This window comes from Hetaerina americana, unplaced genomic scaffold (genome assembly GCF_022747635.1).
Source record: "Hetaerina americana unplaced genomic scaffold, ioHetAmer1.1.p SCAF_1, whole genome shotgun sequence".
In the NCBI taxonomy this organism is placed as follows: Eukaryota; Metazoa; Arthropoda; class Insecta; order Odonata; family Calopterygidae; genus Hetaerina; species Hetaerina americana.
The window spans coordinates 1,006,510-1,030,105 of NW_027286069.1; the positions used below are offsets into that span (position 1 = coordinate 1,006,510).

General features: G+C 34.9%; 1 protein-coding gene across 1 annotated transcript in view; it reads right to left on the reverse strand.

Moving 5' to 3' along the window:
• Positions 1-3,313: 3,313 nt before the first annotated feature.
• LOC139697892 (ras GTPase-activating-like protein IQGAP2) overlaps positions 3,314-23,596 on the reverse strand; it is a 43,724-nt gene continuing 23,441 nt past the window's right edge. The window contains exons 21-33 of the mRNA XM_071596786.1: positions 21,039-21,385; positions 18,002-18,131; positions 15,419-15,513; positions 13,370-13,595; positions 13,107-13,271; positions 12,844-13,023; positions 11,588-11,714; positions 9,843-9,945; positions 8,385-8,555; positions 6,919-7,075; positions 6,715-6,839; positions 4,574-4,814; positions 3,314-3,636 (exon numbers count right to left, since the gene is read on the reverse strand). Of these exons, the coding sequence (XP_071452887.1) occupies positions 3,520-3,636; positions 4,574-4,814; positions 6,715-6,839; positions 6,919-7,075; positions 8,385-8,555; positions 9,843-9,945; positions 11,588-11,714; positions 12,844-13,023; positions 13,107-13,271; positions 13,370-13,595; positions 15,419-15,513; positions 18,002-18,131; positions 21,039-21,385 (2,184 nt within the window). The 3' untranslated portion in view covers positions 3,314-3,519. The remainder of the gene's footprint in view (positions 3,637-4,573; positions 4,815-6,714; positions 6,840-6,918; positions 7,076-8,384; positions 8,556-9,842; positions 9,946-11,587; positions 11,715-12,843; positions 13,024-13,106; positions 13,272-13,369; positions 13,596-15,418; positions 15,514-18,001; positions 18,132-21,038; positions 21,386-23,596) is intronic.

Below are 23,596 nucleotides of genomic sequence, written 5' to 3' on the forward strand. Positions count from 1 at the left end.
GACTGTAAGCTTCACATCAAGCAAGGACGCCAATCTGGAGAGTCACGTGGTTTGCATGCATAAGGTTGAACGCCATATTGCGACCCCATGATTCCCAGTGATAGAAGCGCGGCAACTAGCAGAAGAATAATCGCATTGGCGGGAATGTATGATATAGGTCACAATAACATGGGCTGTTTCTTTGAGTACACTTATTTTTAATCATAGATAAAAATAAGGACTTTATCATCTCGAGATGCGAAAAGGTGGCGATTTTCTTAGGTAAGAGAAATTTACCGTCTTCCGGATAAATGTAGTTTCATTCTTGTAATAAAATTCTTGCAAACTATCGGATACAGATATTTGAAATATACTTACAAAGGTAAGATCATAATTCTTTGCTTGGTGTTTCATTTTAAGACTGTGAGCATCGTCTTTTGTAAGCTATTCGGCTTATTTCTATTCGCGCATAAATTTCCGGGATACAGCTTATTGCATACCTACCTCCTTTGTGTGCTTATTAAATTTTACTTTCGCATATTACGGAAATTTAAATTCAGCGTAATGTGTTTGGAGGATGCATTTAGTAATGCTCTTAGTAAGTATACAGCTGTCTAAACCAACCTTGGCAAAAGGAGTCACCTTTTCACTACATTAAAAAGCCGAAAAAGTAATAAAACCAGCAAAAATTAAAATCTGCCGACTGAGACATAGTAGGATAAAAAGTTGATTGATACTCGGCTAAATTTCAAAAATAAATAATAATAGCTCTAAAAGTACATATGAATATAAATGACCTACACGAAAAAAAGCATACATTAAAACAATGACTGACTAGTATTAATTTGCCGATAAACTACCCCGAAGAAAAAAACCATATCATAGGGTGAAAAGTCTGAAATTATTAATATGAGCTTATTTCTTACCGAATACAGTAAAGGTAAAAAGACGGGTGACTTATAAAGAATTACTATAAAGTTAGATAAGAAAAAATTAAAATGGCAATAGTCCAAAAATTCGCCTAAGTTACTAAATTATGATAAATAAATGGAAAAATGTAATTAAAAATACCGAATGAATTGTTAAGTGAACTCAAGAGGTACGCAAAAACCACTACGCGGTTATAACTACACAAATATTTTCACAAGCAATCTCAAATATCAAAATATTTACGCTCGGACATGATCCGTTTCCTTATTCTTGACAACTTTTATGACAAAACTACAAGGTCTGTTCAAAACGTTCCCGAACTATATTTATTACAAAATAAATACTTCACTAAAAAGTTCTGGTCAGGTTCCTCTTCATAAGGGGATCGGGATTTTGCGGTGGCTAACTTAATGGCTTCCCACCCCAGAGACCTCGGGTTCGAATCCCGGCGACGACAGATATTTTTCCATAGCGCACCGATCCTTACTTGAAGTGCTTGGAGGAGGGCAATTTGAGTGAGTCCATCGGACGGGACGCTAAGCTGCGAACCCCTTGGCACCTTTCCCTAATGGCAGGCTAATACTGACGCCAGGTTTCTCTCCAACCTTCATCCTTTCTTGCCCATCCCTAATCGAGCAAATGACCTGAGCTGTCGCTTGCCTCCCATAAAAAACTACTGAACCCCTTCATCTCCTTCCCAAGGTATACATTTATTCCAATGGTGTTTCCACTTTTTGAAACAGTCGGTACAGAAAGTCGGACTTTCACTTCTGAAAACTCCCCTGACCCTACACAGTCACCCCTCTCCCCAAAGGTAAACAAACCCAACGTTTCTAAGTAGCCACCAACCCCCCCCCACATAAAACCCAGACCAGACCCAATGCTTATTTGTAACCAAGGCGCCACCATCTCTTATTCCTTAAACCGAAAAAGCCACGACCACCAACTTTGAAGTTCCAGAGAATCGTTGATGTTTGAACCAAGATTCTTTACGAAGGCGATAAGAATGTCTGATAAGCCTTTAACAGTTGTGTCTTCAACAGGCAAAAATTCAAGGAAATGTTCCTCAACTTTAAAATTCGAATCTGACAAGCCCACAGAGAGTAAGATTGTCCTTGGTGGCTCACATCAGGGGTACAGTCGAGAATAACGGAAAAGTACTTTTGAGGAAAAGTCAGTTTTGTTTTCTGAATAATTTTCTGCTTCACCCCAGTTGCCATGAGTTTGAACTCTTTCTGGATGCGGTGATCAAGATAATGGTCGTGAACTTCTCCTTCTTTGACTTGGTGATCATATTCGTGCATAATGGGGTCAAACTTGGCTATCATTTCAATTTACCCTTATGAGTTTCCACGGCTTGACTTGTAGAGTTTCTCCGTCTTACCACGGAAAGCACTATTGTTCTGAGCAAGATGTTAAACAAAAGCTAAAATTCTTGTTAGCACTGAGCACCAATGCATTTTTTCTTTTTTATTTTCTTCTAACATAAATTTGTCCACAGCATTACCAGTGGACAAACATGCGCTGCTTCAAGCCATGATGTCATGATTTTGATGTGCTCTTTAGATACCTCGTGCTGTTGAAGTTTGACTCCAAGATGTGTCCAGTTACGCCACCCTCCATTTGCTAGTTGTCCTCAAGCAGCTGTTTTGCCAAACAACTTGCAACAGAAACAGAATGTAGATTCTTTACGAGATAAATAAACTAGCCATCGCCTGTCCACTGTTTCTCCATTCAACATCCTGTGGTTATAAAAGTTGATTGAAATATGTCTATTACGTTCATTTCATGGATATTCGCAATTGGCTGGCAATCTAACTGGGCCTTTTTTGACTACCATGTCAAGTACACCACTTATTGAAGTATTTTCTTACTTCCCTGGATCATAAATGTTGTTCACAGGTACACAGTTCGCTGTAACACAACTATCACACAAAGGATTTTCACCATTGTCAGAACTTGATACTGGAAAAATAGGTGTAACAGATTCTTCGTCAATCAACACCGACGTCTTCAATACACATCATTCCACCACTTCCATGGCAGAAGGCACCAAAAGTTCTTCATTTTCCGGTTCTGTTGTTGACGTAAGTCCACATGGTTTTATTTCATTCATATTTTGTTCGCAATTTGCATCCAAAAATGTAGTTAGTGCCACATGTTTGTCAGCAGCTGACATCTTGAATATTTCCAAACGAGGTTCTATCATGATTTTCAAGTTTTCTCTTTCATTGTAAGCAAATCATATCGCACGTTGAAAATTGTGATTGGTGCAACAGCGTGTCTCCAATGGTTGCATGACGCTCTCTTCACCGGACAAATAACCAGCATTATATTGTGGGTATGTGAATTATTGAATGTATACAAGTATGTGACCAACACATTTATTTTCATACCAGGATAAACATTAAAAGAGTAAAAAAGTAATGCATCACACAAAAATATTTTTTAATTTAATTTTTGCCACCTATTTAGAAGTATAAAAATATACAATATGCACACCCAAAATATAATTTTTGGGGAAAAGAAATTGCAATAAAATTATAGAGATTTTTTTCCATTATGCCATAAGAGTCAATTAAATACAAGTAAATGTATGATCACAAAATATCATGATTTTCCATAAAATTTTTTGTTCAGAAGGAACAGTAAAAGATTTATGTTGAGTTTTGCTTTTCCAAAAATGTCTATTATGGACACACCATCAAACTGAAGCTGTAGTAAATCCTGAAGAGGAAAATTAAACGGCATTAGTCAAAATTTGTACTCAACTTAATCTTTAATTATTAGACAAAATTCAAATCATGATTAAAATTAAATTTTCACACTTGGTCCACTTGACACACTAAAGAATATTTTCATGAATGGAAATAAAAAAGACAAAAAGAAAAAATGAAATCTCTTCTGCACTTATTGTAACATTAAACAATCTCTTCAACTATTAATACAGCATATTAAAGCATCAAATTAAAACATAAAATAAAAACATTGGAATTCGGCAAGCATAACTATTATCAACTTGGCAAAAAGTAAGTTATTTATTTCAAAATTGAATATAGAAAACATTTTGTTCCTGCCTATAGGAAATTTTTAAAATATCCAAGCATTCAGCAGTCCACAACAAAAGCTGGACACTTTTGCAATCCTTAACAAATGAATATATATGTAATTTGAAAAGTCAGTGTCGAGAGAAACCAATTGATCACTTGAGAAAATGAGGAAAACTAATTGGATATATCATAAAACAAGATACATAGATTACTAAAGAGTGAGGATGAACTATGAGAAGAGGGTAGCTGAAGATGTCAGCACAAGGAGTTATAATTAATTTAAAGATTGGCAGGCAACAGGATAATAATAAAACGGCTTGGAGAGCAGCTCAAATATAATCCCCAGAATGATAACTTCTATTGATGATTATGGATTCCTTAAATAATTCTACAAAGTAATTCCAAGTCATCACCGAGTTCCATGACCCACAAATATATTGGTAATATCAAAATGATTCATAAAGGTGATTGAACTCATGCATATAGGAAAGATTGTTTGATCCCAATAAACAATAGAGGCACAACATTTTTACTCTCATCATTGCAATTGCAAAAGCAAGAAGTATGTCCAATTAACATATAACATTTTTTTACAAGCTATTTTTGCCACTTACTTGAATGTTTAGCTCCATCCTTTCCATCTCAACACCCATAAATTTGCCTTTGACTTCAAAAATGCCATTTTCTTCTAGTGGGGCTATCTCAAATAAAACATTTTTGAACTGAGATTTTGGCAACCCTTCAATTTCTAGGATGATACCCTTAGCGCACAGCTTCTCAGCTGAATATTTTATGCTCATCTTAGATTTTACTTTAGCAGCATGCTTATGTGAAGCCTTCAAACCATGGACACTCCTGTAGATAAGATAGAAGGTTCATTAATATGGTTAAAGTCAGAGCATTTACACTTTTAACTACAAAATCATGAATAATTTGACCAAAAATGATGCAGAGTCAAAGATGCACAATTTCACTGGACAAATCTGTTTGTTTAGTACATTAGATATTGGATGTATTTTTGAAATTTGCTCAACCTCAACTTCAGTTTTGGAGATATGATGTAAATCCTTAGATTCCTCATGTTTCTAAGCCCAAACTCAATCAGGGTTTCATGTTCTACGGGGATATGATGACGGCATGATAATCACACAGTGATGGAATTTTGATTTACTTTTAAGAACTTTCCACATCCCAATATATTTTCTTAGTGTTCTTGTATTGAGCACTCTAAATAAAACTGTCACATTTTAATGTACAAAATTCCCAAGTATCTTGTAATAATATTTATTTTCCCAGAGAATAGATAGTTACTTCATAATGAAGGACACGTCAAAAAACTTCAGGATGCAGCATGCATAATTATCAGATTAAATCGCTTGTTGAAATTAAATATTCATTGACAGAATAACAACAGAGTGCAGGAACCAATGCAAATCTGTTAGCAGTTATTCCCATTCTTATTTTTTTACATAGGGAAGCTGAAGCACAGTGTTAGTTCAATATGTTTAGACACAAGTGTGACTGACTTTGTCCTAACCAACAATATCCAGAACAATACATTACATTGCCTTGTCCCGTAGTGGTGGTAATTGAATTGTTTCATAAGATTCTTAATTGCTCCTAGCTCTGATGATGCATAAAAATGTGCACAAAGGGAATCGGCAATGAGTTCAGTTTTTCTGGAAAGTGGGCAACATGAAGCATCATGAGAGTATTTAGGTTTCAAGGTAAGGCACAAGACCCTTGTTTCAATTTTGAATATACTTTCAGCACGAGGTGAATGGCCCAAAAACAAGATACAAGGCAAAATAATCCATATAAAAGTACAAAAAATAAAAGAAAACAGTCGAGCAGCATTTTAGAATTAATAGAAATCGGTCAATTGAAGGTTTCATGGGCCATTTGTCAAAATTCAAATAAGTCGGCAATCAAAATTCCCTTCATAATGATATGAAGAATAAACCTTACTGAAACCTCCAGTATTTTGCAATGGCTCTGACCTGGAGGGAATTTTATTTTTTTACAATCAGCCCTATCATAAATAGACATCAATCTCAACATGTTATTTGATAACTCTTCACTAACTTCTCCTATTGGTTAGCCTCTCCTTCTATTTTATTTTTGCACTGGACATTACTTGTTTCATATATCTCATTAAGGACCATCCTCTGCAGAATTTCCATTTTATTTTCCTTTCTCTAATGTCTTCAGCATGTCATTATATCTCAAAAGGTGTCTGATAAACTTTCCCGAGTTATGATACAATTTCATTCTAATCTTTATTTTACTTCTTTTGCTATTTTTATCAATTTGCTCTTCAATATGCTCCCATTGCACCACAATGTTGTAGCCTTCAATTTTATTTTAATCCATGGATTTTGAAAAATACTTAAAGACATTTTCCAGCTGATAGATTTACATGGGCATGAAATAACCACAACAAAGTTGGTTCCTTTGACAATGTTCTGTTTGAATGGAAGTGAATCAAATGAAACATCATAGTTTAGATGCTTTTGAATATTTCTCATTCCTGAAGTTAAAATGAAACATGGTTAGGTTTCCTTAACCGATTTTAGCAAAATATGGCAGGTAGAAAGTAAGAGCGCCAAACAACATTAAATAAGGCACAGCTAGGAACAAATGCGGAAACCAATTAGGCAAGGGAGAGGTAGCTTTTTGAACAGATTCCATTTTAGAATGAAAAGGGAATCTATATTACTATCCGGAATTATTATAAATAGTGGAAACATCCTACCTTTTCCCAGCATTCAAGTTTTCCAAGCATTTCTGAATGTACTGATTATAATAATTAACTTGCTCCTCATAAAATTTGGCCTTGGTGTCTAAACTAGCCATTGTGACTCTTAAACTCTGTAACTCCTGTAAGTTAAGACAAGAAAAAGTGTGTTAAGAACCAGGAACAAAATTTCATATGCATGCTAAAACAGCTAAACAGTACCTTCTGTCTTATTTGTCTATATTTTCCACGGTTGCATATGTCCTTTGCAATTGCAGTTAAAACAGTTTGATAGTGATTGTCTTGTGACACAAATCCTTCAAGTTCCAGTTTATTCAAATTTCTTCTTATCTGTGATTTATATTCTTCTAGTGTCATTCTGCAAGGAAAAGCATTAATAGTTCAGTATTACCTCGTTTCATCATCAAAATACAGCGGTAACAAAATATACATGCTGCTTTGATAGTAACCCTTAGATGGAACTCAATACATTTTTCTTAAGTGGAAGGGAAGAAATGAAAGGGTTTATATTGGGCATCCATTCGTTGCCCACTGTAGGCTTGAATTAATAGTGCACAAACAATCAGAGAAGCAGTATAAACAAGTAAACTTTACATTGAGCCAGGCGTTTGTGGAAACACTTCCGACACCTGCAAGTTGAAAGATTTTAATGTACATGGAATAAGCTAGGGCAAGGTACGTGGTCAATAAATCATCTACCTGTATCATATTCCCCATAATAATTAATTTGTCTTTAAGTCACATGATTTATAACTAGCATGTGGTAATAAAGGTAAAAACTGTCCTTTAGGGGATTAATTGAAAAAATCATCTGACAGTTGTGATAAAAGTTCATATAATACTTCAAAAGATGTGGAAACTGATTAGGTAAGCATTACAATAAATGTTAACTATGATACAGTTTTTTCACAGGTTTCTGTAATGACGATTTGGTGATCTTTTCATTTGTCTGGAGTTTTAACTGTGTATGTCATATTAAATAGAAAAGTTTCACATGATGGAACCATTGCTATTATAGACAACACACTCCGTGAAAATCTAAAAAAAATGCAAAGTTTACTATACATTTTTCCTAATTTTACAACGATTACACTAAATACAGCTTACGATCTCATAGCTTCAGATCTCTTTCTTATCTTACTGAAGATGGCAAGTATGATCCTGGGAACTCTGCTCACTGTTTTAACTTTTAACCATCTTGAAAAGCTCTCACCTTTTCCAATCTTTACTTCGCAACAAGGAGTCGAAATAAATTTAGAAGAGAACTTTCAACTATTAATGTTTACAATGCAATGATTTCGGAGTGTAAAAATCATTTGCCTTGACCGGGAGTGTCAATTCCCCTCCTCTGAAATTATTGCATTGAAATACATATTAGCGGATGACTCTGTTAAAAGTTACTACTGCGGCATCTCCCGCAGTTTCTTGGAATTTGCTAATGTTTAGTATAAACACGTACTTATGCCAGTAGTCTTGTAGCCTTTTGGAAATTCCACACTGAATATATATAATCTCTTTAACCAAATTATTGATAAGAGGCAAAGGGAATGTTTCCTCTCATCCTCCCTACTCAGCTGTAGGACTGGGTGGGGACTGGGAGTGTCAATACACCTCCTCTGCCACTAACACTGGTATCACACATTAATTACTAAGTTATGCAAGTTTACCTGGATTTTTCTGAAAACAGAGATCGTGGCATCAGATTTTGCTGTGATGAAATGTACATTTGGAACTCTATGAATTGCTCAGTTATCTGGCCATCAGATGGTGTTGATAGGGCTTCTGATAAGTTGCTTCCAAACAGAAAAGGTAGAGTGACAACCAAGAGCTCTTTGGTTCTGTAAAGAAAGTATCAGAAACGAGAGGTTATGGTCTTATTATTGTGGTACCACTGATTTAGACGAGATTAGGTAATCACCAAATAATCAAAAATTTTGGGGAAGGGGGCATACATTTTTAACAACAGCCCACATGGAAATGCACTGCAGTGCTCATAAAAAAATCCATCCATCTTCGTTGGCTAGGCCTTGTCATTACACCCATTACACCCTCATTGCAGGTCCCTGCAATCCTCTCTTTATTCATTACCAACCTCATTATGGCAAAATATACCTTATTCCTTGATATTATGGAAATCATCTAGTCATCAACATACAAATAAGTAAAATAGGTGAGTTTTCCCATTACCTTTCAATGGGAAAACTGGTCTACTTTACTTTTATTCCAGTGTGAAAATTATTGAAAAATGTACACTTGAGTAAAATTTGAACTCTGCAATTGGTATTTGCCTGGGGCTAAATGAAAAGTGAAATTAGTTCACATTTCAAACAGATTGGGTGTGAGGCATTAAAAATATTCTATCATATGTGGCAGGATATACTTTTTTTTACAAATTACCGCCTCAGGGCTAACAGCCAAAGAGATGAAAAGAGAAAGTTAATATGCACAATAGCATGCTAGAGTAGCAATTTAGTCTTATTACACGTAGGTGCCTCGACGACTGAGATCATTACCTACATACTGCAGCTTATGAGGGTAGGCTGAAAACCAATGCACACAAGCTTGTAGACCACAAACAAAATGACCCTCAGAAGCACTCCTGGTAGCATGTGAGAGTAACATTCCCCCTCAACATGCCTGCGCAGGTTTGAGGTTGTTACATTCATCCAAAGTATTTTGAGAAGCGGAAGTATGGAGAATTGTTCCCCTGCCTGCGCATGCATGTTGAGGGGGAATGTTACTTCCACATTCCACCAGGAGAGCTTCTGGTGGTCATTTTGTTTCTGGTCTACAAGCATGTGTGCATTGGTTTTCAACCTACCCTCACATATGCAATATGAAAACATGCTATCTAGGAAATTGAGTCCTCAGGTAAAAACATCCACATTTAATTATTAGTTGAAGGTATATGCCCAAAAAAGGAAGTCAAGAAGCAGAGGACTGAGAATATCATCTGTAACCAAGCAACCTACACATAAGAAGGAGAGGACTGAGAATATCATCTTTAAACAAGCAAACTACGTGGTGTTACAGTAGAGCAGCCAGATTCATAGTCTCATGTCTTCCATGGATGGGCCAATTAATTTAAAATATGTAAGCAAATGATACAGAAACTAATTACTCACTCAATAAACAGTTTATTAGCATCTGTAACATCATCTTCAGGTACTTCAAATTTGTTGATCAATGTTAACTGGAAAGTGGTATTTGCAGCTTTTTCAGATGAGCCTTTCAGGGAGAAAATTTAAGATAATTATTGATAATTTTCAAATTATTACCATTAAGAATATACATATAATATATTTAATTCAAGTAAAATAATGTGTAATATATATATATATATATATATATATATATATATATATATATATATATATATATATATATATATATATATATATATATATATACACATACGAGGGTCATCCGGAAAGTAGTACCCGTTCGTGAAATAAAGACACAAAAGTAAATATTAACAAACATAAAAAATTTTATTTGAAAGAGGATACTTTAAACTACTTCTCAACATAATCTCCAAGCAAATTAAGGCATTTGTCATAACGTGTGACAAGTTTCTGTATTCCTGCTGCATAGTCCTTCGCCGCCAGCTCATTGAGATACGCGAGGGACCCATCTTGCACAAATTTTTGCATAATGCAGATGGTGTTTAACAATTTCATGAACAATTGTTCGAGAAACATTGGGAAAATGCTCACAGATGTCATCAATTGTGACGCGCCGATCGTTCCTCACGAATTCGTCAACTGAGCTCACCAGTTGGTCTGTAATGACAGACGGTCTCCCCGAACGCTCATCGTCGTGTGTGTTCCCCCTCCCCATGTTGAAGTTGCGACACCACCGCCGAACAGACGACTCGTCCATTACATTGTCTCCATACACCTCCTTTAATTGGCGATGAATATCACATGGGCGAACGTTTCTTGCATTGAGGAATTTAATCACTGCCCTCACTTCACAACTGGCGGCGTTCTCAATTTTTTTAAACATTGTAAACAATCACAGAAACAACACAGGCAATGCTAGCGTCACGCAACTTGGCTCAGAGAAGGCAGACAAGCCACTGAAGCTATCTGACCTCGTCCAGCGGCTACTCGCGTCGTCAGCACTTCATGCGGCACGAACGGGTACTACTTTCCGGATGACCCTCGTGTGTGTGTGTATATATATATATATATTCCGCCTTCCCCACCTCTATTGTGTTCGTCCTTTATACGTGTTCCTATCCCTTTTCCTTATATATGTTTCTGTATATATGACTATATATATATATATATATATATATATATATATATATATATATATATATATATATATATATATATATATAAAATATATATTAAAGGTGAGCAAGTCCCCATTAATTATCTGAGTAGCACTTTGTATAACAATTTAAAAAAATCATAGTAATCAAAACAAAAACAGCCTTACCAAGTCTGCTTTACCTTACTTATTTTGACTTTGAAGACTGTTAGAAAAGGTTAGTACCATAGTTCAATGAAAAATTTCTACATAAAACTGAGAGCATAATTCAATTTACAGAGACATTTCAAACTTTCATTATACTTGGGCAATCTTCTATTCGTTTCAAATGAAAATGATAAATGTCATTCTAAAAAACTAGATAACAGAGAATTTTTAAAGGGTTGAAAAATCTAGAAATTAAAGTGAATAATGTTTTTCATCTGAAATAAGGACATATGAGTGGCAAGAGAATAAAAGCAATACTTTTTTTAAAGCTAGCCACATTAATATATTAATGCCTACTAGCATTAAGAACATAGTTAAGTATGAAGTAAATTTTATAAGGAGCTTTTGGCTCCATAAATGGATAAAATAATTTCAACTTTACCTCCAACCAACTCACTAACACATGGTTTTGTCCCAAGATCCTCCAAGATGTCATGAATGGGGTCCATTGGATCAGGAGCAATTTGATCTTGGTATTCGATCAATAATGAGTGAGTATCACAAATTTCCTGAAACATTATAAATATAGCATGCTTAAGACTATTCTAAGGCAACCAATATTTAATGTCACTTTATTATTACAGTGAATTATTTCTGCAGCTAGGGTAAACAATAAAATGATAATAAATCATAAAATTAGGCATATATTCTGCAAAAAAATTGACATGTTACACAACGTGGAGTCCACAATTGTTTGGGAAAAAAGTTTTACAAACAGCTTGACAAGTGACGCAATGCTCACAATTGGTCTTTGCTCAGCTACCCAATATCAGAATTGCCACTAATGAAGTTTGGCAATATTTGTAGGAGTTTTTTTATTTGTCATGGGGAGATCACAGCGAGGGTAAAAAAATCTCATTTTGCGATATATGGCTGCATCATTTACGCCAAGGAAACATGAAACTAGAGCTAGAGGTCACACTTAAAAATGTTCCATGGGGAAAAAGTTTGCATAAAACCAACAACTACATTTATAGAGAGTGAATGTAGGAATGTACACGATGAGATTCAATTGTTTATAAGAACAACCATGTTAATATATTTGTATTTCTTAACCTGTCAATGTGATGCACAAAGTCAGCGAGTTTCAAAAGGAAATAAAAAAATGTCCATTGACGTTAGGTTTAAAACCCAACTACAATTTATTTGCCATTTTGCATGGAATGAAATCGCAAAAAAGGTACATATTGACATATGAGTGTGACTGGAAAAGGCCACTAGGAATCTCAACTCCTAGTCCCCTGCCCCCATTGCTCGCATCCCCTCCTGACTGCTTAGAAGAACAACATCAGTGAAAGCAAAGTTCAATCAACACAAAAAAAAATTCAGCTCCTTTCACTTCCTCAGTGGATTTTGAAAAAGGATTCACATGAATAAATCAGTAACTTTAACTGGTGTATTCCTCTCTGTGCAGCTTTAAACTTGCAAAAAATGTTCTCACTATCTTCCTACATAAATTCTCTTTAGGTTGTGTACACCACTAGGATCAGCTCTAACTAAGAGTATCAGGCCATGGAATAAACCCACTAATAGCTTCATCTATCAATTATAAACGCATCCGAAAGTATGCACAATTTTTTTATCAACATTAAACCTAAGTAAGAAATAACACATGAGCACCAAAACAAAACAACTCACTTGAAAAGTAATATATATTACAGGCCTGGATATTAAAGTTGCTTCTGAAAATTCATGCACACTAAAATGGACTTCTGGCTCTTCAATTTCACAGCATGAACTAAAAAATTTCTTGAATTTTTCATGGCATTCAATGATGAAAGGATTTAAGCAGGTAAGATGCTTTGATTCTTCTCCAAACTAAAAAGAGAAAATTGAAATAAAGCTCATGAATAATAGCTATAATATAAATAATAAACTAAAATAATCATTATATTACTTACTCCTTTTTTAGATGCTGCAAATTGGAGAATTTTTGCTATGCTAGCTAAATTGCGCCGCCTGTCATTGGAGAGACTTTCACTTGCTGTAAGCGTCACTATTTCAAATGCATCAGGTGCTACAATAGCAGAATTGATGAATTGGTAATATATAAAGTTTCCAATAACCTACAAAAAAGATTTGTTTTTCAGTTGCCTACAGTACTTTAAATAAGGATATCAAAGATCCCAATATTAAATTAGTACATATAATAATGTGAAATGACCTTCAACAGTTCTTTTTCTGGAGTTTTCGGGAACTTGACAGCCAATGAATTCTTCAGAACCTTTGATATGTACAACAAACCGTATGGCAATTTGTCCTTTGATTCAACAATTCTGTTCAAAAACAATGATGTAGCATCCACCAATGTCTTGATTCCATTTTTTAATCTTTTCTGTACCTCATCATATGAAAGAGCCTCTTGTTGAGTAACATTGTAAGCAAGTCCACTGAAAAAAAAAAGAAAAAGACGCCGTTTGAATTGCTAGGATCAGATTGATCCAATGTGACAGCACACCGATTTCTCCTACCAATGGTTCCTACCTAAATACCAACAGCAGGGGCACTTTTAGTGCCATTCCCATTCCTAATTGGGCGCCATTATATAAGTGCTTAAGTGGAAGTGGTGCTTAAGGCTGAGAATGTATGGTATTTCAGGTCACAATTTTGTCATTAAAAAACTAACTGTAGGTTAAAAAACTGAAAATGGCACAACATTTCACCGAATAAAAATCAATTCAGCAGTAAGAAATATGGCTCCCTGAATCTTCAGTATTATCAAGAATTAATATTCCAAATCATACCCATGAAAGTAACAAACCCATTTCAACCAAAACAACAACATATTGTGCTGGTCTTAATAAATCAAATAAGTAGGTAAATATATTTTTGGACTAATCACTAGTGATTTTTCTTTTCACCTTTAACCATTTTTCGTACTGATTCTCTAGCTTCAAAAGGTGATATTCTTAGTAGCAAATGGGATGAAAGGGAATCACCACATCAGAACCCTATTCTTTACACCAGATGTGATCAACTAGAAGCTCAAGCATTGATCTTGGTCCGCTTCCATCAATTTTATCATACTCTACCAAATTACATTAGTATATTAATATTATTATAATTAAACATTTTAACCCTAGAATGGTAACGGGGATGAAAAATCACCCATTAGCGGGCTGAAATCTCGTGCCCAACGAAAATGGCTTATGTTTGCGACTCGGGACGTTTACCATAATTCACGTCAATCAATGTGTCACGTGTTTCTATACTAAAAATCGAAAAAATGAGCTCCCAAGGGAATCTAATAGCCATAATGGGGGTGAGATATGAATTTTTGAAAATTGTCACCCCACGTTACAAGAATAGGGTGAAAAAAATAGCGTTACCATTCTAGGGTTAATAATATTTCAGGTTTCCAGTTCAGTGGACAACATACTAAGTGTAACCTCTATACTAACACCTTATAGATGAAACTAAATAATACAAAAAGACGAAAAAATAATACATTATATTAATAACCATTTCTTCATTTTCTCATTTCAATTATTTACGCATGCTAATTCTCACATAACAAGCAAATGCCTACACTTTAAAGTGGTAGTGCTTTTGTTTCTTTACTTTAATGCAAGAAGGCTCAATGTTAAATTCCCATTTGAATAAATTATACGATGATATTGTTGTCAATCAGACCTGCCACTTAACTCATTTTTTCTCCCCCCCCCCCCCCCCAATGTTCTTTAGGAATTAAAAAAAAAAATTCATTGTTTCAGTATATTGCAATTCCTTGTTTGCTAATCACATATGACATGCTTGTAGATAAGTTGCACTTGGCCAAAGGGTAGACTGCATTTAGTTATGATCCCATGCATAGCATTACTTGCACTGACTTCACCACCCAGTGACCAGGCCTAATATTCCATATGACCCTAGTCAGTCCCTTAACCATTATTTTCAAAAGCCAAATGCCGTAGCAGTTGGATTACAATGTGAAAACACTGTAACTTCAAAATTATCACATATTTCCTTTCTGCCAAAAATACACAGATCTGAAGTTATTTTGGAAAATACAAAGTGTAAGCAATAATGAACTGGTTTGTAAGACAATTTTTCACTCATGCTGGAGAGTGGATAATTCAGGATTTTTTCAATGGTCATATTTTTTAAATCATTGATCCCTAATAATCATGCCTAATTATAGCTTCAACACCATGCACTCTTACAACAATAATATTAACGGTAATATTTAGCTAAAATAAATCATTATCACTACCTTGGCTTTCCTGTTTCTATTTCGATTTCATTTATCCAAGATTTATAAATTTCCACAGGATTAGTGTCCATCACTAACTTTTTCTCTTGCATCACCTGGAAAAAACTCATCAGTATTATTATCGTACAATTATAATGAATAAAAAATGCCTGTATTTATAGATACACAAAGAATATACCTCAGTATGACCAGCATTATAATTTGGATGGGAAGTTTTAATGTTTACTACATATGTATGCACTGACTGTTCCTTCAGAAAAAAAGGAATTCCCAGGGAAAATTATTGATTCCAAAAATTGCTAGATACCCAAACTGAAGAATAGGATTTAATAATAAATAATGCATCTAAATAATAAAAAGAAAACTCTATCTTGAGACTGAAAATTTACAAACTCTGGTCTCTTATTGACCTATATTTGAATATCTAAATAAGCTCTTGAATTGGACATCAATCAGTAAAATGATACACAAACTTAAACACTGTTTATCAATGAGAAAAAGAATTACCATAACGGAGGCTTCAAAAGAGAAAAAGTAGGAGTTTATAACATAGGCTCAAAAGAGGAAAATGCTTCAACATGCAAGGAGGTATGGCAGTTCTAATACTGAACCTAACATATATTAACGATATAAGATAAGATAAAATTGTCCTTAAAGTGTACATAAAAATATCATTTGGCTCCAATTCGCTCCAAATCATTGAAAATGAATGGATTCCATTTTGATTAGTGAAAGAAATTTACAACTTTTGCATGATGAGAAGTTAACAAATGCAAAATGGAATTTATAGCTGTAGCATTAAACATAGAATGCAAGGACCAAAACACCATTGCCATAATGGTATATCCAAATAGTCAAACAATAAAAAAATTAAAATAAGTAACAGTGGTTTCAGTTACTCAAATATTCAGATAATTGAAGTAAGTTCTGCCATATTCATTGATCTTTGGGCCTGTCTCTGATCCAGATATAAACATCATATGGATGTCCACATTAAAGGCACAGCCTTAGTATTATTTCATGAACTACTGTCAAGCAAAATTGCTGAGTGAAAAAGTATAACTGCAGTTCTTGCTCCGATACAAGTGGAAGTCGACACGATGCCCTGAAAGCCACAACAGCCACGTACAGTACGTGAAGGGAGGTGGTCTTATGCCCTAAACGAAAGACTGGCAATTGGAAGAATATCCATCATGCAAGTAGTAGTAGTATTGAGGGGAGGCGACCGTCAGCTAAGGTCATTTGTGCCATTAGGGATGGAGAGGAAAGGATGAAGGGTAGAAAGAAACCTGACGTCGGCATTAGCCTACTAAGGCACTAAGGGGTCCGCAGCTCAATGTCCTCTCCAACGGACGGTGTACCACCTCAAAGATCTCCCCACAAAGCACCTCAAGTAGGGAACAGGGTACCACTGAAAAATATGTCGTCACCGGGATTCGAACCTGAGCCCTCTGGGTGGGAAGCCAGTACCTTAGCCACCACACCTTCTATGTCCCCTCCATCATACAAGACCATCAGAAATTACTCATGCCAAATTTGTGAACAGGAGACCATTTACGAAAAAAAGATACAAGATCAAAAGCAAAATTTTTACTAAAACTTGTAACCAACACAAATTCAAATCATTAAATTTTGTTATGCTCATATTTTGTCAATGAAACATCAAGTACTTGATGAATTTCTGCACATACCAATACTCATCCATCTAGGCATTCAAATGATTTCTTCAGGCCCTCCTCAAGAGCAATCATTGTTGGACACACTTTTGAGAGGCTTTAATAAGCTGGGCTGATCCTTCCAATATTTTCTGCAGCAACCTCAATAAAGTTCTACCCCCTTATAAAATACACTACCTATTTGTTAAAGCAGTCATCCATACTGTGATGCATTTTTTTCATTAATTACGCAAGAGAGTGCATATACTTTAAACAAAGTGTAAAGTGGAATTGAAAAACATATTGTACTTCAACGAATTATCAGAAAAATATATTACTGCAGGGCAAGTGCATAAATCAGTTTTCATAAAATAGTCGTTTTTTTAACATAGTTAGTGATGTAGTTAATATTTTTGTATTATATTCAAATTTCACTTTGAATTACCATGTAATTTTTTTATATTTTGTACATCATGATGAATTTAATTGGGCGATGCCATGTGTGAAATTGCATTCTTTTTCTATCATCGTGTTTTGAAGGTTTATTTTGAATCGCTCATGTTTGATGCATTGTGACATTTTTAAGTCAGCAAAAGACCAAATTAAGTACGTTATGGTATGAAAACATTTGATTCAGAGATTCATCCCCATTTAAGCTGATATTCTTCTGAAGGTAGACACCTATCTTGACATCAGATTTCCAGTAACAACATGCTTTTGGATGGGAAATATAAGATAAAATAATCCAAATAAATAGAGATAAAAATATCCATATATATGACTATCACTATTATACGTCAAACAAAATGAAGAATTTATAAAAATAACAAACCAATTTAAACACTAAAGTTGTTCTACATCTTCATGCACTGAAATTAATTTCATGCGAACATAGAGTGAAATAAAATAAATGAAGCAGATTTATTACCTTTTCCACAAGTGGACCAATAATGCTTTGCAAGCAGTTCTGTCCACTATGCTGACGAGCATATTTAATCACCAATTTCAAAACCAATGGATTTCCCGTGGAAGCATCAGAAACCTTGTGTATTTTCCACCTTGAAAGTAAAAATGATTTTTACAAACTAGTTGAAACGGGACTTGAAATCTAATTAAGTATGAACATATTGAATGGCACCTGTACTGATTACTTCTCAAGCTTCCCAAAAATAAACTATGAAAAACATCCTTAATGAAAAAAATGATTAACTTAAAAACCTAAAGCCTGTAACATTGAAGAATTCTGCATGTCCGGGTTTTCACCGCGTTGTTGTTTGAAGCCGACAACAGTTTGAAGCGGACATGCAGAATTCTTCAAGCCACCGCCGCGAAAATCTACGCAGCCAGCCTGTAACATTATCCATATAATTAATCTCAGTACTATTATAGGTAATCTACCAGTTAAGGTAGGTTTTGGATTGACACAAACTACCAATGTATCAAAAGTATCGGTAACAACTTTTTCCTGATGTGTGCGTGAAGTGTTGAATTCACACCTTAAGTGTCTGGACGATTGCAGATTGTATTGGCATTGATAAGATGACAGTACACCCCATTATCACTGAAAATTTGGCCATGTGAAAAATCGGCACTAAACTCATCCCGAAGATCTTGATGGACCACCAAGAGTCGAGTGTCTACATGCGAAGAACTTCTGCAATGGAAACGCAATGACTACCCGATCCACTTACAGTCCCAACTTGGCAGTAGCAGACTATTTCCTATTCCCAAAAACGAAATCCTTCCTCCCTCAAAGAACACCACCATGGAAGTGCCATCAAAGAAGCTTGCAAGCAAAATCCTTAAGGACCTCTTTCTTCTCCCTCTGTCCCTAATACTTTGACAATTTTCGTCCAAAGCACTTCCAAAATAGCCAAACTGTTTTACTAGGTATCCTTTTTTCCCTCCTGTTTTAACATTGAAGTAAGCTTCCATCTTTCCCAAAAATCTCGTTACCAATGATTACAATCACTCTCACCTGATACGTTAAAAATTACTATGACATAAATAAACCACTATGAATAATATTGGTGACCTTTAAAATGACCATCAAAAGTTGGTTTAATGAATCTTCTGGCATTGAAGTGTGAGTTTAAATACACATTGAATGGGTATTTAGACTGACTTGTGAAACAGTGGACATTTCCATACTTCTAGACCCAGCCATTTTCACTGTATCTGCTGCTGTTTAGCTGTTATCTTTACTCAAATGAACTTTTGATAAATATTAATTACTCAGAAAGTAAATACTAATGGATGGCATATTACTAACTCCAGATGATAAACAGTAGCGTGTAATATTGCATTATGATATTGGGTCTGGATTATTGCCTTTAGTTCACCCTTTTCCACCTATGGAAATGCTACGTGCATAAGTGGGCATTCAACTGGACAGTTTTTAGAAGTAGTCAGGAGTCCTCCACAACTTAACCAAAGGAGAAATTGTCTCATTGGTTGTCCTAATAACTATACATAAATCAATTGGTGTGAAAATCCAAGCTTTGCAAGCAAGAATGTGAGCTTTGAAATCTTCCATTATAATTCTCATTATACACTGAGTTTTCTATGCATTTCGATTCAGTAATCAATGCTGTTATTTCACTTAAGCAGTTACTATTACTTATAATACTACTAAATAAGAATGGGGAAGAAAACTCCAATGGCCGTAAAAATTAGTTGCCAATCTCTCGTCAGACCAATTGTTGTGTTGGTGTGACGGGAATCACGTCAGGGACCAACCACAACCTCTAGGAGAGTTTGTGGTGGTTCACCAGGGAACAGAGGTTGTGGTTGGTCCCTGGCGTGATTCCCGTTAAACCAACACAACAATTGGTCTGACGAGAGATTGGCAACTAATTTTTACGGCCATTGGAGTTTCCTTCCCCATTCTTATTTAATTGAGAGGCCGTAGAGCTCATTATTTCTTACTATAATACTACTGCGTACAAATTTGACTGGCAGGCACATCAATGGACAACATATTGAATGAGGAAGTTATATAGGAAAATAAGTTAGCAACCGATGACCTACTTCAAATTGTATTACCTATGAAAATTATGGTATGATTTCCAATTCAGAGAAAATTTCCGTTTTCCATTAAATATCAAGTTAAAATTTAGTTTTCGAAAAAGTTGTGATTGCAAAGTGACAGTTTTATACCACAAGCCAAATAAACCTCTAGAAATCATTTGTTTCCATACCCAGAGATGATACTGATGCTGTGTTTCAGTAAACACTTGTGATATAGTTATGTCATCTAACCAGTATTTGAAATACATACAATATATAGCATTAACATAACATTTTGACAAGATTGCTCTCTTCTGAAACTTTCACTGTTACCTTCAACTACTTCATTAATATATTAAATATTAATACTACTACATTAAAAAACAAGAAGTGCTCTTCTTACTGAGACTGTCATCTACTTGGCTTTTCTGAAATGTAAAAACTAAAAGGAACTAAACAGGCCATATATACCTGTAATTTAAGTTGATAGGATGTCGAGCTTTTGCTTGGACTGTTGAAAATTTCTTTTTGGCTTTTCCCTACTGAAATTAGGGTGCATCTTATATGCCACTCAAACTGCCCCTCCAATGCAGTGAATCAAAACCTGCCTCGAACTTGGGTAATTCATTGTTGGTACCAATTGATACCGGTAGTTATTAACATGTTGTTCTTTTGCAGCAGCAACCATTCACTCTCACTACCTCTCCTGTCTCAAAAGACAATTGCTCTTGAAATGCTTTTAGTGGAAATACATATGACGTTCAAACAGATGATTACAAATCTGAAAACCTGAATTATTTCCAATGTTTGCTGGCAAATAAATAATATGAGAAAGAAATCACTATGCACTTATCATGAAACTCTATAATGGTGACTCAAAAATGGGACTAAATACTTCTATCATTATCATATGGGAGATATACTATCATCCTCAGTTTAATAGTAAACGTACTCACCTGACCTCTTCTTCCAAGGCACTCTTAAAGAGTTTCAAAAGCAAGTAATCTTCTCTTGCATTTGAACCAAAGTTATAAAGGGTCAATATAACAGTCTGCAAAAATTTTGTAGTTTTACTGACAGGTAGACAAAAAATAAGTTTGGCCAGGTATAATGGCTTTGTCTGGAGTAAGTAAAAAAGATGTTGATAGCCCTCCAATAATTTTCTGCTTTCCTTGGTGAGAGACTTAAGCCCTTTGGTTGTGCCAACATTATTTAATTCATCCGCAACACTCTTGGTCAAACCATCTCGTTTCTTTTCACCTTTCGCCAACTCATTCAAAGAAGTGCCATGAGCAACTACATCCTTCAAAAAAAATAGAATCAAATGTCAACTAATTATCAAAATATACTGAATCTAAAAAATACAAATAGCAACAAATATTCCTATATAACATACCACACACATAAGATAGTCACTGCACACTAGCAGAAATAAACTATTTTTATTTCTGTTGTTCCAGTCTCCAATCACATTATGCAATGAAAAACGTAAATCACTGTATGCACACTGATGAAGAGTAAAATGAATTGATGATTGAATACAAATAAACCTGTGGTGAGAGAGTAGGTACACAAGAATAGCTTTCTGATTGATCCATAATGCTGCATGATAAAATACCAGAAACACAGTCCACGAATGTGCTGCTGGATGGAATCAAAAGTAGTGTACAGCAGTGAGAGTTGAAAGATCCCCAGAGGTAAACCATGTTTTCTTAAGCTCTGATTTCCATCATTCAAAATCTAAACTTTCACATTAGTCTTACTCTCTTGCAGAGAAAAAATATACACTCATGCATGTGCAGAATCTTTCAGCATCTCAAAATCCCTATTGCCATTTTCCCATTCGTTTTCAAATATTTCAATATTTCCCTAACCTTCTCTCTTACTCTGCCTTAGCCAGAATTTCTTGATTTTACCCTATATTCCCCTTACTTACTCCATCAGTCATAAAACCAACTTCTCAAAATCCTGGAATTTATGTCCACCTCCTTCAAATTCATATAATTATTACCTTCACCATTTAATGATTTATTCTACATAATCTAGCTGTTAAGGTAGGTTTCGGATGGACACAAACTACCAAATAATTCTCTTGTCTCTCCTAACAAAACAATATATGCAAAATAAAAATCTTTACCATAACTTTACTCATGAATATTCTAAGAGTGCTTTTCCAATTCAAATTACAAAATACTCTTTTTTTTCAAAATACAGCATCAACAAGTATCCCACAAATTTAAATTATGTTTTCCAAGGTCAACTTTTAAGTTTCCCCAGGTAATATTTTACAAAAATGTAGTTGATTTATGTATCAACTATCCAAGCATAATACTTTTTCTGAAAGCAATGTGTATTAGAGAAGAGGAAGGGAAAGTTACATGTCTAACTTATCTTTTAGAAAAAAAGAAAACAATCTCACATGCAAGGGTCATTATTTACTGGAGCAAGTAGATGAATGTCTTTCAAAAAGGGTTCTTACTTGGTAACAAAACTGAAGACAATAAAAGCAAACAATATTCATTAGCTAAACTGGTTGCAGACTAGCTCTGGTAAGGAACTGAAAATCAAAACAGGATAAAATGAATGCATTTTCGGCACAAAAGCTACATATGGTTCAAAATTCTTGATTCACCCATGAGACTAATTTCTTCTCAATATATTTCAGTGAAATGGAAACAAAAAATTTTATAGTCAGGCCAAGAGAAAGCTGCAAAACAATTAAATTCACTTTTGATTTATCTTACTATCTAAAGTAGTTGTTAAAACCTGTTATAATTTACCAGAAAGCGCATACAGAAAAAAAGAAATGACATTTTTATTAGCACATGATCACTGTCACCATTTAATGGGCTACTCCACTTGTGACTTCCTTCTTCCATGTACCTCTGTTTCCATTATGATTATTTTAGTTTCAATGCTATTATTTTTTCATGAATGAGTTTGTTTGAATCCACTGATTAAATAGAAGTTTTAGTATATTTGCTACAGAATAAAAAATGAGTGGCATTAGGCAGATATATCACCAGGCAGGTTCCAAGAAACTGAGGAAGAAAGCGCGACAGTAACTATTGACGGAGTCATCCGCTAAATATGCATTGCAATGCGACAATTTTGGAGTGCAAAAATCATTTGCCTTGACCGGGTTTCGAACCTGGATCCCATTATGTCCGGCCATGTACTTCAGCCAGTTGAGCTAAAATCTTGGAGTTTAAGAGGATGCCTCGGTAGCTTAACTGGCTAAAGCACTCGGCCACACATTGAAGGATCCGACATTGAATCCTGGTCAAGGAAAATGATTTTTTCACTCTCTGAAATTGTTGCACCATCATGTAGGTATTTAAAATAGGATGGTTTAAATCGGAGAAATTAATATAAGGTTAATTTGATAGTTTAGTGTGAGCCAACTCAATGATAAGGTCAAAACAATTTGGCTAACATAGATATTCAAAATGAGGAGCCAGTTCCATTCCATATGTCACATACAATTGTATAGATTATATCAGTCCCAGAAAAT